Source organism: Pteropus alecto, unplaced genomic scaffold (assembly GCF_000325575.1).
Source record: "Pteropus alecto unplaced genomic scaffold, ASM32557v1 scaffold45, whole genome shotgun sequence".
Taxonomy (NCBI): Eukaryota; Metazoa; Chordata; class Mammalia; order Chiroptera; family Pteropodidae; genus Pteropus; species Pteropus alecto.
This window is the reverse complement of record NW_006442491.1, coordinates 3,210,244-3,224,658: the sequence shown is the minus strand read 5'-3', so window position 1 is coordinate 3,224,658 and position 14,415 is coordinate 3,210,244. Positions and strand designations below refer to the sequence as shown.

Sequence of the window (14,415 nt, the reverse complement as noted above, 5' to 3'; positions counted from 1 at the left end):
TACATGTTTTAAGTCCATTTACCTACTTATAATAAATCGAGTAAATATTCACAACCTTTTATGACCTGCTGGAAAATGAATAATCTAGTCCAATGTAATCTATTCTGTAGCTAGTGAGTGATGACCATAGGTTCTAAGAGTTGATGATAAAAGGAGAGAATGATAAAAGGATGAAAAGTATTTCACATTTGTTCAAAAGTGATTTTTGTAGCGCCTCTTCTTGACAACCCCTTCATTTGTAATTTAGATCTGCAAATACGAAACCTAATAAGGCAAAATTAGCAACAGAAAATATCTAAGTGTTCGTATAACAAGTGGAAGAATTTGTTAATGGAAAGAGACTGGACTCATTATTCATTTATGATTCTATTTAAGTCATATCTTTCATGTTATTTGAATCCAGAAAGCCTTCTCTGGTTTGGCGTTGCCTGATCTTTTCTTTGTAGACTGACACTGATCTTTTTCAGGGAGAGAAAAGGCACCAAAGGTTGCCTAGTCCCTGGAATTCCTTTTTCCTATTGTCTTTGGTGCGGCATGTGCCTGTCATTGGCCCAGCTGAGAGTTGACATTTGCTTTGTCCTTTTTCACTTACCAGGTCAAGGACAAAGACAGCCAGACATGTCTTGTGGCCATAGGATAGCTGACACTTTTCTAGGGAGGCAGGAGGGAGTTGTGAGTGACAGCCCAGGAAGCACCTCTGACATGGTGGTGTGGACTGTCCCCAGTTTCTTTGTGAGGGTCTGCCAACATGGATCTGCTCTAAAAATCAGAGAAAAAAAAAATGCGAGGCGTTCTTCAAAAGGAGACTTTAAAGAACATACCAAGGAGAAATGACTCTTCCTCCAGAATAAGGGTCTTACCTTGGCGTCCAGGGCTCCCTCTCCTCCCCCGTCCTCTCCTCTGCATGATGTGCAGCCCTGGCTCCTTTGTCCTTCTTTGTTGGGCCACTTTCTCCTACAGGAAATCTGGACAAAGCTGCTGAGGCAGCCTTAGCCCCCAGCAACATGCCTATCAGCATAGGCTCAGCAAAGCCATCATATCTTTAAAAGGACAGCTCCCAGCTGCCCAAGAACAACATCTCCAGATTGATATGCAAACTGATCTTTAAAAATTCTGATTAAACCAGAGGTCAAGTGCCAACTAGACTAGGCATATAACACAGATGAGAGAAGAAGGCCAGGAGGGGACTGCCAGTCAGGCTTGCCCATGCACCTTCCGAAGGGCAGCTCAGGTGCTCATTCCACACAGGAGCATGGGCTGTGGCAGATGCTAGAGTGTTGACAAGGACACAGGGTAAGATTGTTTATCCTATCCCCTTATGGGACATTAGGGATGTTGATCCGTTTCTGGGAGACACTGGATTCCTCTGACAGGTGACCCTTCACCAGAGGTCCCCTTCGGTCTTCCTAAAACTTCTTCAGACTGCCCTGCAGCTTGGAACACATCCACCCAACATTCCCTTTCTCCTTTACAGAGGTCAGACTCGAGTCATGTTGGATGGCACTCGCAGCTCCCCCAGCTCCTTCCCCACTTTCTCTCATGGGCTTCTCCCCCTGATAAAATTGTTGTAACTGTAATCTCTTCTTGGCATCTGCTCTTCAGAAGGTCCAGACTAATACACCTAAATAAATTCATATTGACTGGCAGATCGACTGGTCCAGGACAGAAGATAGAAATACACTAGGGCATGTTTCAGGTTCATCAGTGGCCGGAACCTCCAGGAGCCATGCTTTCTCCTTTGCTGTTCGATGTCCTGTTTCTTACTGTTTTTTCCCCCTTTTCCTTCAGGTTGTGGCTCTTTCCTCCTGGTGCCTGCTGAGGGATTCGATTTACTACACACTGTCTGTGGTAGCACTCATCGTGGTAAGTGTGTGATGGACACCTCGCCTGAATTCTCCTACACTGAACTCCTGATCATCCTTCCTACCTGACTCGGGGTTTGCATGTGCGGCTCCTCTATGGAACAGGTTCGGGGTTTCTGGTGATGATGAGCAGCAAATGGATGTCTATGTGTGGAGGAGGCCTTTCTTTCTTTCGGCTATTTGGTCACCCAGCACCCCAGCCTCATAGTTTGGTGCTCAGAACAGGACTGTAGACTCTGGTTACCTGGTTCCATGAGAGTCCCTGCTGTTTTTCTGTGACCCTCCTGACACTTCCTTCTTACTTTCCTCATGGGCTGCTCTGTAACTCCCTTCAACATCAGCGTCCTTGGGTTGGATCTTACTTCTTCCCCCTCTCACTCTGTTTGCTCTCCCAGGACAGCCCTGCCCTTCCCACAGTGCCCACTGCCACCGCCACCTTAGTGCAGACACCCCCACACTGCACTCTTAGCAGTGGCATGTCCCTGAGGTCCAGTCATGGAGAAGCAAATCTCTACTAGACATCTTCATGTCTCAAACTCAACAGGTCTCTAAATTTAGGATATTTTGTCAAAGCTGGCCCTCCTTCTATATTTCAGTCCTTATTCCTATCCTCCTACCCAATCTAGGAATGATATTAAATTGACTTTTCCCCCAGCTGCTACTATATCATTTGACTTAATTGTCCTGTGGATCTTCGTCTCCTAAAAATCTCCCCACTGCGTCCCTCCGTAGCTCATTTTAGTTGAGGCCTTTTACATTGCAGGTCAGTGTTGCAACCAGTAGTATCATTCCACCCACCCTCCTCCCACTTCCCCCAGTCAGTCCTCAGAGATGTCCAATGGTGTCTCTATAAAGAACACCTGAGAATGCTAGTCTCTTGTTTAAATGGTCAATGGCTCTATGTCGCCTGTAGGGACAAACCCAAACCCCTTCGTGTGGCAAGCGAAGCCATCCAGGAGAAGGGTGGCAAATCAGAAGGAACTGAGTTGAGAGCTGGGAGGTCTGACTTCTATTCTGGTCCCCCGCTTACCAGCTTTAGTGACCTTGGAAAAATCCGTCTCTCCAGTTCTTAGTTTTCTTACTTATAGAATAGGAACATATAATGAAGGATTTGCTCACCTGTTTACAGACCATTTAACCTGTAGATTATTTAACTGGAAATCTCTACAAATAAGCTGACAGTGATGTTTAATACAAAACTTTCCACAAGGAGCCAAATAGGTACTTCTGTCAACAGTGCTTCTTAACAATGAAGCTCTTGAGTTACATCCAGTCCCCTCATTCCGGCCGTTGATAATCGGGAGGGTGAGAGTGCCCCAGGCAGGGGAGGGTTCAGAGAGCCCTGCTGGACCTTGTTCTCAATTATTCCCTGTGGAAATGAATGGTTACCCCAAATCTAGACGACTCTCACCAAGCCTAGACATCTCAGACATGCTCTGCAGTGAACTTTGTCCCTTGGTGCATGAACCACGCTGATCACTTGTGTTCTACTCTTCAGCCTTTTGGATATTTTAGGATAGTTTTTGAAAGTTACTTTTTTTTTTAACACCTACAGCACTTGGTCTTCCTAGGTGGTCTCCCGTCCAAGTACTAACCAGGCCCGACCCTGCTTAGACCCTGCTTAGCTTCTGAGATCAGAGGAGATCTGGCTCGTTCGGGGTGGCATGGCCGTAGACTGAAAGTTACTTTTTTAAAGAGACATGGTTAAGGGATGGTATAAATAAACACAACTCTCTATTTTTGCCAAATTCAAGAAAGAGATGACCACTTTCAGAAAGACAAGATGATGAGACAGAACAGCTTAGGCAAGACGGCCAGGAGCACGGACGTGGCAGTGTCTACCCCCAATACATTTGCAGGTGTCGGCTTCTTTCTCTGTTTTCAGCATAAACACCTCCTGGTCTATGTGTGAAATAACTCGTCTTCTGTCAAATTCATCTAGACATGTCCAAGATGAAATAAATGTACTTGTTGCTAATGATGTGTGAGGAAGTAGAGTGGTTTTGCTTCTGGCTGCAGGTGCCACCCGCCTGAGCGGGGTCTTTGAGCAAAGCGCCACAGTCGGCGCCCCGGTGCCTGGGTGAATCACAGAGCTGGGCCAGCAGAACAGCAGGCTGCCTGCAGCTTGCATTCCCCCTCAGACGGGAACAAGGTGCAGAAGCAAGTGATTCCGAAGATGTACTGTGTGTTTACGGTCCAGATGTCAAAGCTAGAGTGTTGTGATTTTGAGAGAAATAACATTTCTCCACTGTTAGGAAGTGATAGAAAAGATAAAGTTTGGATCCTCAGGGTTCGGTCTTTGTTCTTTTTACTTTACCTGGTGTTCCACCAACTTCAGTGTGCACTGGAAACGCCCAGCGTGCTTACTTAAAACGCACAACCCAGAGATTTTAATTTAGTGTGATCTGGGGTAAGACCCAGGAAATTGCACTTTACTCCAGACTTTCCACTGCCCCTGCTGCCAGGTGATTCTAATCTAAGCCAGCAGCATCACACTGAACTTTGAGAAACTTGATATCAAAATAGTCTGGGACACCATTTCCTCCAGATGTCCATCTGTTGCATGACCATGATCACTTCTAAAGTAAATTTTGAGATTCTCAAAAGCAGAGCATAGTGGCAGCTTGCTTGTCTGAATTTCTGGCTGCTGTTCATTTTCAGAGTCATCTTCATGAGAAACTTTAAACCAGCAGAGGAGTAAAATAGTCTTGTACCCAGAAGACTTAGCACTTAGCAGCACTTAGCAATGGAGGTCTCTGTGTCCCCACATCGGTACCATGCCCCAGCACTAGGCTGCTGCTCACACACACTGTATCTTTTTGTCAAAGTTACCTGCTCTTCTTTCTGTGTTTCCCCTAATGTCATGGTAACAAAATCACTTTCTTCTGGCCTTCCTTTTATAATGCTAAGCTTCTCTATAGGACCAGCAATGGGCACTTCAAATTACTTTTAAAAAGCCTTCCTCCTATCCACAAATAATTACCAACCACCTGAACAATTTATTTTAACTGTTAGGGGTTTTTTTATGGTTCTGAAAGGGTCAGAAGACAGAACTACCAGTTCCCTGAGGTGATGCCATAAAGAGCTCATTCAACAAGAGGGCAAGTCTGGACTAAGTGAGACCAGATGCCACTTCTATATACATCCCGGGGTCAGCCTTGCAGACCCAGCAGAGGAGACCCGAGGACAATCCTTGGAGCCTGGGGATCCAAAGAGCAGGAAAGACAACTTCCCCAGGGATGCTTATGGCCGCTGTGCCAGGAGAGTGCTAACAGAGTCGTTATTACCTGGATTCCTTTTGGACCCAGCCAAAAAGGAGAACCATAGGAGTAAAACAAGCATGTGCATTCTGAAACCAACAGAGCTTAGCCGTTAATTTAGAAACGAGGGGCTCAGTTCACTTAGGTATTTGGCTTTCACCCAACCTTTTCCCTGTGCTATTTTCTAGTATGTTTGTTGTCATTTTTTAAATGAGAAAACAGAAGAAATTAAGAATGAATTATTGTCTAAAGCAGTTATAATCTCATAAACATACAGTATGTGTGTCTCAGTGCCTTTCCCTTGCCCCATCAAGCATCCTCGTTAGTCCTGGTTACACTCTCTGCAGTGAAGCCTCAGGCCCTGGAGAAGCTGGACGTGGCTCGGAGGCTCTCCCCGTGACTCCGATCTCTCTCTGGAAGAGAAAGTTCACCTTTTTAGACCTGGGATAATTCTGGGTTCTTTGGAGCATGTCCCTGCATGCATCTACCTGATAAATAGCCTCCAAATCCTTACAGACCCTCCTGCTTCTCTCCCACCCCCATGACCTACCACCAGTGACTTCCACCACAGGCAGCTCCAGCCTCCCAGTCCTACCCTTGCTCCAAATTCCAGCAGGCCCTGCAGTGTCTTTTATTCAAATGTTATTATAATTTACATAATCATGTCATTTCCATAAATGCAAATGATTCATTACATCATCAGTATAACAGCTGACCTAAAAGGAATACCTTATTTTTACCCTTCATCTCTGCTTTGAGATTGGGGATGTGAGCCTTAAGAGAACGGAAACCTCCAGCTGAGTGGATAGGCCTCAGACAGGTTCACGATAAGTTAGACTGGCTCACGAATCCAGATTTAGGAGTGCTGCCCACTAAAGAAGGTCCAGGTGAGCCATTGGCACCAGTCGGGGGCCCTCAGGCAACTTGAGCACTGGCACAGCAGCAAGGCTCATTCGAGGTGATGCTGCTCCCTCTCTCTCTGGATGGTTCATTGCAATCTCCCTTCTGGAGAAGATTTCGTGGGGACAAAGAGATATGACTTAGCTGACCCAGCTGCCAAAGATGGCCCAGGCAGCACTATCCAATCTAGTAGCCACTAGGCACATATGGTTACTGAGCTCTCAAAATGCAGCTAGTGAGACCATGGGACTAAAAATTTAATTAATTTAAATATATGTAGCCACATGTAGCTAGTGCCTATCATTTTGAATAGCACAGTTGTAGAGAGCGAATTCTTCAGCAGAAACTAGACATACATTCTCACAGCATCCATAAGTTTTAACGAATGTGGATACTTAAATGGGACTGACTGAGTGCTATGTTGAGCCTGTTGATGAAAATTTTCCAGTTCAATACTCACAACTATACAAGCTACCTATTATAGGAGTCCCATTTTACCGATGGCAAAACCAGGGCTCCAGAAATTCAGAAATTTGCCCAAGGTCAGGGAGCTGCAATACTGCAAGTTTATCGGAGCAGGTGTCTAAGATGGTACATCAAACCACTCCAGCACAGAATTCGGATTTTCCCTTCAACAAAATTTGTCTCTTTCAGCCTTTGAAATCATCTTGATTTTACCTCACCCACCACACAGCCCACCATTAGAGGAGTGTGTCTGCACCACTTAACTTTATGTTTTTAGACAGAAAGGAATAGTTTCTGCCTCCCCTTGCCCAGAGTTCGTTTATTAAAACGAGTATTAAATGATCCAGAACTTTTATCTTGCCCTTTCTGTGAGAGAAAAAACACCTTAGAGTCATGCTAATAACTGTCCTCCACCCACCACTGGCCTCCATGGCCCTGCCCCTCTGGCTTATCACCCTCCTGCCCTCTTGCAGCTCCCACCACTGTCAAGCCTGCCTGCCAAAGATCCTAATATCACAGTTCCTGTTTAACCCTCAAGTGTAAACGGTATTGATACAAGCCAGCAGCTTTCCAGTGTATTCCATCTGATTCCTCCTCAGATGGACTCACCATGACTGAGCCATCTGCACCCCTGGCTCCTGAAGCTAAAGAAGTCAGAACTCCATCTGGCACATCTCCTGAGAGGGTCTCCACGCTGTCGAGTGAGAAGTCTGTGAGGGGCAGTTTCCATTTCCAGCAAGGGAGGGACGATTTTCGAGGTTTCAGGCTCTTGAAAGAGAATGATGATGTTGATTTTCTCCTATTATTTTCACTGCTTAAAATTCTAATGGTACTAGTGATTATAGTACAGGCTCCGAAATCTTAGCTTCAGCAATGTGGCCACACTGCTCCATGGTTACAGCTTACAGTAAGCCACCCAGGGACTGACATGCAATGTGAGGACAGCCACCTGCCTCCCTACACAGAGCCTAGCCCACCTCTCCTCTCCTGCCCACACACCTGGGCAATTCTTGGCACATCTTCTCCTCATTATTCCATCAGCAGTTCCCTGGGATGTTCTGACATCCACAGATCCACCTGCCTAATGTCAGCCCATCTCTCTTGGAAAAATTCTATAACAGATACCAGGACTGAAAAGCTGGTTTCCATGGTACCCAGCCATTTTTCCGAAGCCTGGAAAAAAGAGTGTTTTTTCAAATTCACTCCTGTGCGTTCCCATTTAGTTCGTCTCTGGAACACCTGCAAAGCTTTGGATGAACCACGGGTGGGGTCAGAGAGCAGGACCTCCAACCAGCCATATGCAGCAAATCAGGGACCCAGATATCAGTCAGCATCATCCACATGTAGTCACTGGGGGTGGACTCAGTGCTTGGCCCCATACACATCCAGCAGAGCCCACAGAGCTGCTTTCCCAAGGCCTTTTTTCAAAAACCGGACTGAGAAAAGGGTGGATCAGTTCCCAAGGCCATCCAGGAGGTCCCTCCCCTGCAGTGTATCATGGAGATTAAGTGTTGGCATAAGAAGAGGGACCTGTTCCCACCTCAGAACACCAGGCAAGAGCTGCCTCCAGAACGTCGCCTCGCCCCGTGACAGCAGTGGATTAGCTGAAGCCTCCTTCAGGAGGCTGTCTGTCTTGAGGTGCTTGCCCTCCTTTCAGGAGATTTAATGAAGCTACGAAATGGACTTGGACTGACTTTATGTCAATCTTACTGCCTTGGCAGTGCACACAGGCTGAAGGGCTAGAACATGAGCGCCACCTCGTGGTGACCGGTGGAATTGGGGCACAGCTTCCTGTTTCAGGCAGGGCGTAAAAATGATTTCAGGTTGTCTCCTGCTCTAGTAATACCGCTATAACGAATGGGGGAAGTTGTTTTGTCTTCTTTTACTCACAGATAGAGCATGAAAATACAAAGGGATATGCAATACTTCTTAAGATAAATAAAATCGGTAAGGAATAACAAATCCATTCTCTCAAACCAACAGCAACAATCCAGCGAGTCTTCTATCCTTGTCACTTTAAGAGTTTTCAGACAGGGATTCCAACACTCTCTAAGGATGGTCCAGTGATGTACTCCCCTGAAGGAACATTCTGTGAACAATTATTTTCTGATTTGGGGTCTTCTGAATGGGTGACAATCAGCTGGTCAGCCTCCTCCAAGTAACACCACATAACTCACCCTCCGTCATCTTTCTCACCATAAACAAACCAATTTCCATTTAGAGTTTCCTAAAGTCTGGTTGTTTTCTAGTACCTTTTATCTGTTGTATTGTTCTTTTTTGCGTCCTGTCACTTTTTCATCCAATCCTCTTAAAGTAGCGGGATAAAACCCAGACCACTTTGCTCATTAGCGGTAGAGTAGCCAAGTGGTCAGGAATGAGGCCTCATTTCATCAGTTTTTTGGAGGTTTCCAGGCCACTGCCATTTGTTAGTACTCTAGTGAGATCATCGCATTTCTCTTTTTCCATCCTCCTCCCCGAACCACATTCCTACCCCCAATTCCCCCAGCCACAGCTACCACCTGGACTTCAGGTTTATAATGCTCCATCCTTAATTGTGTACCATGTCCAATCTTGTCCAAATTTTCCCCACTATTTCTCTGATTTATTGTGCTCCCTGTAAATTCTGTTCTTACTTTGGGATTCTTTGTACGATTAAACCCATTCTGATTTTTTTCTCATTGATATGATCATTGAAATAATCAACAGCTGAAGATATATTGATCCGTGCCCCCACATGTCAGTCAAATCACACAGAATAAAGGCTTTCCAAAAGCTGCTTTCATATTATAAAGTATCACCTGCTTTCTCTGGTAGACGAAAATTAAATTGGTGCTCAAATAAACTTTTTACTGGTATCTCATGCTTTCCAAAGTGGCTACGAATTGATTGTTCCATCCCACTGCCCAATACTGATATGGAATTAATTTCAATTAATAGAAAACATTTTCCAACTTGATTTATTTGTTCTGTCCCATGGTTTCTTGACAGTATTTTAGAACTAGTGATTTTACAAAAGCAGCTGTGAATGCCTTCCAGGGAGTAGATTGCACACCATCCAGCCTGGGTGGAGCGAGTGCTTCCTTTACTTCCTAAATTCTCTTCCCATTCTAGTTTGGCATTTTTACCAAAATGTCAACCTGTTGAATCCAATGATGACAAGAACCACAAAACTGATGAAGCCAACATCTTTGTCAATGTCTCGTTAGGAAGAGTGAGTTACAACTAATTGTGGCCCCTTTCTATTCATCCTTCTCTGTGCACCTTTGGGGTCACTGGAGGAAGATCCTTTTCTATGCCTCTGGTCTGTACCCTGCACGTTTTCCTCCATGTCTCTCACAGCTGCTGGTTGTTATAATCCCTGGGGACTGAAGTGATACCACATCATTAGCTTAGTGTATCATCTCCTTGCAGTAACATTTTACACCCAGATTGTCCTGCAAGTGTCTGCCTTAGAGTCTCCACTGGGCCACTGCCCCTGAAGGAAAGCCACTCAGACATGAGCATAATCAAAGCAGCCATATCTGTGAGTGTGGGAAGAAAGGGCTATGAACCGGCCCTCGGCTCCTGCTTGAAAGAAATACTGGTGCGTCCATTTAGCTTCAGCAGCATGCCATCTCAGCAAACGGGTGCGTGCGTCATGGAAAGAACACCAGGCCTGAGTTCTAGAACCAACTCTGCATCAAACTGAGCAACCCCACGAAAATTTCTCATGTTCTCTATATAAACCAAAGGGCAGGGATTATACCAGTTTTCTCTCAAAAACTGAGAAATGACTTTAGATAATATACATAAATTCAGTCCTGCTGTATATTCTCTTTGGATCCTAACTGATCAATCTCTGTTTGGCAGTTGTGTGTCTTCCACTGCTCTGCCCCTTGCTAATCTCCTTTAACAAAAGGGCAGGCCTGTGGCCCCGGGCCTGGGCAGCCAGGATTTCCAATTCCTATTGTTATTGTGTTCTTTTCACCCTCTACACTTGGTGACAACTGGTGCCGATTCTCCACTTCTAGTTGTGATGTTAAATTCCTTTGAAAATAAATTTTTTAAGGAAACAAAATATAGGTCAACTGAAAGAAAAATGTTGAATACAGAGAAATTCAAGTGCTTACATAAAAGCTCGAAGGAACTATACAGTACATGGAGAAATCCAGACATCTTACAGGTGGTCCATAGTGGCTAATGTGTGGAAATAGGGCCAAGCTCCTACACCCCTTCCAGACCTAAAATTTTACAATATGTTTTATTTTACACAGCAAGTTGATCATGGTTTCCCTCTCAATTCACTGTTGGACAGAAACTGCTGAAGGATGGGATGATGAATGCTTCTCCCCTCCATAGTCTGCCCACCCAGTCTGCCAATCATGAGTCCTTCCACTAACACTAGCCACAGACTAAACCAGCACAGAGGGGAGCTTGCCCACAGGTGCTTTGTGTTCCAGGCCAGCCCCAGCCTTGATTATCATCAAGCTAACAACAAGGGCAGACAACATGCAATCGTAAAGCACTCGTGTTTGCGCATTAATGCACGTGTATGTGCCTAACCTTCTTTCCTTTTTATTTTTTTCACAGTTCATTTACGATGAACAAGTTTCCTGGTAAGTACCTCTATTTCCTTTCCAATGTTCCTTCTTATATTGCAAAGCAAACATATCAAAGACCAGAGTCAAGGTTTAAGAAAGAAAGAAATGTCATGGCACTTTGGGACAACTAGCATTTCTCGGGAACCTTCTGTCCAGTTCAATTAAATTACCTAGCACAGAGCAGAGATCTTTCCCCTTGGGCTGGGGTGGTGGGCTTCCATTTGGGATCCTAATATCTAATGTCTTCGTCATCCAGGTTAGACAGCATGACTTAGTTGTACAGTGAGCCATTTGCTAGACCACCATTAAGATTTAAGTAATCTTTTCAAATTGTGTCCAAACCTTTTGGAAATATTCTAAACACCATATACATTTTAGGAACCAGAGACCTTCAACCCATTAAAGTTCTGCCTGACATTCTTAGAGCTCTGAAAAATCATTGCTTTTTATTTTTTGATAAATAAAAATTTTGCCCAAATTAAATATACTTTTCATTTGAGCCAACTGTTCAAACGCCTGTATTTGAGATGGGTTCTGAGCAAGTCAAATATGTTTGTAATGGAATCAGAAATTAGGTGTGTTGCGCATTCTTGTTACATTTTTTCAAATATTTGATCTGTAGGAGTAATGTGAAATAATATTTTAGGAATAAATAGGTGTGGCACTGTAGGTAGACAACTTTCGTGGTATTATTTAAAGCTAAGAATGAGCCAGAAAAAGAAGTACAGAGTCCACCAATCTTCATTCTCAGCAAAATGGGCACTAAAGCTTAGTTGGAGTGACATCTCTGTCTCAGGATATCTCTGATTTTCGGAATTCAGAGGTAGTGGGGAACTTACCACACTGATGGTAAATGTAGTGCATGCACTATGCTAGCTCTTCTCTCCTCTGCCCAGGAGGGTTGAGGAGGAGACATCTGAGAGAACTTGCTCTAAGTCACATAATCTCTATATTGGCCCATAAGAAATAAGGAAGTCCTCTTTGAATAACAGTTATCAACAGGCTGAAAGAGATCAAGATGCCCAGGATCACCTCAGGTCAGAGGTCAGGGAGAACCTCTTGGGATCCACCAGGATGCAGTCGCCAAGTGGACTGGTGACATTTCCCCCCATGTCCTTGGGGCTTAAGTACAGTACAAGAAAACTTGCAAAAGTATGTTCACTCACAATGATGGCACAGTTAGCACAACCCACTGCTTTGCCTTAGCAAACAAACAGTAAGTGCTTATATGTTGCTCAGTATTGTTGCTCTTTGCTAACCACCCTGCCATAAAGACAAATTATGATCACAGTTGATCTCAGAAATTTTTCTGCTGCTTTCATGCAGAAAACCTTAAGAAGAAACATCCATGGGTGGATCACTGTCTTAGGGAGCTCTCTTTTCCATATCTCCCTGATTTTGCTGATAGAAACCATGGCAGAAAGAGATGAAAGCAGTGTTCGTGATAAATCTATTTTAGTCCTTACCTTCAAAACATCTTGTAGGACATTTCAGATGATAAGGAGCAAGAAAGAGAGTGTGTGTCCTCTTCATTTCAAAGGCTGAATCTCCTCTGAAATCAGAAGGATAGAACCTCAAGCTTGTGCTGAGGGGTCCAGATTCTGAGATCATCAGCGTCCTTGGCCTGAGCACCAAGGCTCCCACATGAGCAAAGGGATGGGAGGGCCATGGATATGTGAGTTGCACATCCCCCAGTATGTTTTGTTCAGCCTGGGGTAGGTTGGAATATTGACTCGTGCACAGGCATAGCTGCAGGAAAGAGCTAGAGGGAGGCTCTCATGGCACCAGAACATGGTTCCCGGCTGCCAGCCTGGTTCATAAGTACTGTTATTATGTGGATGGGCTGACAGAACATTTTCACATGAGTGAGGCTGAGAAATTAAAATCTGTGCCACTGGCCCAAAATGGCTTTGGGACTTCCAGGAATTTCAGCTCCTCGTTTGAATGCAAACTATATTGAACTTTAAAATATATTTCACTTTCCACACCTCATACCTTCTTACCCAGCCAACCACGAGCATTTATATTATGAAAGGGTGCATCTAGGCATTGATTTCTCTGATTTCTCTCTTTAAAGCTAGATTTTTATATCTGTGACAATTAAAGCACAGTACTATTTCAATATTACTTTAAAGAGCAAATTCTAACATTTCCTGAGACTTCAAGGAAAGTAACCAAGCTACTCTCAAAATCTTCAAAAGGAAACTAATTTCAAGTGTTTTTATTTTGAAACTAGAGTACTCTTTAGGAAGAAATGAGCCTTGTCAAATACAAACACACAAGGACAAGATATCTCTGTCATACACAGTTTAGATTCCTTCATGGTTCCTGAAGTGACATTATGCAGTAAGTCACATTCAGCCAAGAAGTGGCAGTTGGAAGGCTTTTAGTGGCAGGTAATAGGAAAAACAGCTATTGCAGATTAAAGAAGTAGTGGTTCATTTTTCTTACATAACAAGTATCCCAGATGTAGGTGGTGCAATGGCTCTGCATTTCTCTTGGCCTTTCCCTAAGGTCCCAAGAAGGTTGCTGTGGTTCCAGCCATTAAGTTTAGTTTGAAGGCAAGAAGGGGGAAGAAAGGACTATGATTTTTATTCAACACCTGTCCTCCTTATGTCTCTTTGGTCACAGCTGTGTCTGCTTTGACCAGTAAGTGACCAGGGAGAATAGAATTACAACTTTAGATGAATCATTATCTATCCAGAGAGTGGGCCCAGCCTCCTTGAGATTGAGGGATCCCTATTTGCTGCCTCAAAATAGTGGGGTTCTATTTGCAGGCAAAAGGCAGGGGAATATCTGTTGGTTGGGTGTTTTTTTAGTTAGATACCTGCCCCCAAAGACATTTAAAATAGAAAGCATCAGAGAGAGATCCACTTATTAGGATGTATGTCCCATACATCCTATAATGACAGTGCAGCAAGGCCTACCGTATTGCCAGAAGGAATTAGGACTTTGTCTTCAGTGGTCTGAAAGCCTAGCAAGAAAACTAAAGGATCTAAAGTGATGTTTTTATTTCTTCTTTGAACCTCAACTTGCAACTTTGAGAGAGAAACGAGAGCCTGGGGACATGACCTGGAGACTGTCCACCTGCCTCGTGTTAGAGTCCAGCTTTCATTGTTCTGGACCATGGTTAGGAAAGCAGAGCCATGCCCTTCTAGAACAGGGTGAGAACAGGTACTGGCCCTCCGATGTGAGAAAGAACAATCTTTGGCAAGAGAATCAGCACCAGTTGAAGGTGGTTAAAAACAGAAGTTTGTGTAGGGAGGGAAGAAACAAATCCAGATCATACTGCACAACCAGGTCCTCGGAGGACAGCGGGTGGGCTATAGTCAGGAGAGGCAGATGGAG

General features: G+C 44.4%; 1 protein-coding gene and 1 pseudogene across 1 annotated transcript in view; one reads left to right on the top strand and one right to left on the bottom strand.

Moving 5' to 3' along the window:
- The window catches only part of SLC24A3 (solute carrier family 24 member 3), a 457,276-nt gene that overhangs the window by 395,684 nt on the left and 47,177 nt on the right, over window positions 1-14,415 (top strand). Inside the window, exons 7-8 of the mRNA XM_006922003.2 lie at window positions 1,789-1,863; window positions 11,057-11,082. Coding sequence (XP_006922065.2) covers window positions 1,789-1,863; window positions 11,057-11,082 — 101 coding nt within the window. The remainder of the gene's footprint in view (window positions 1-1,788; window positions 1,864-11,056; window positions 11,083-14,415) is intronic.
- On the bottom strand, window positions 3,409-3,538 carry LOC112471297 (annotated as a pseudogene).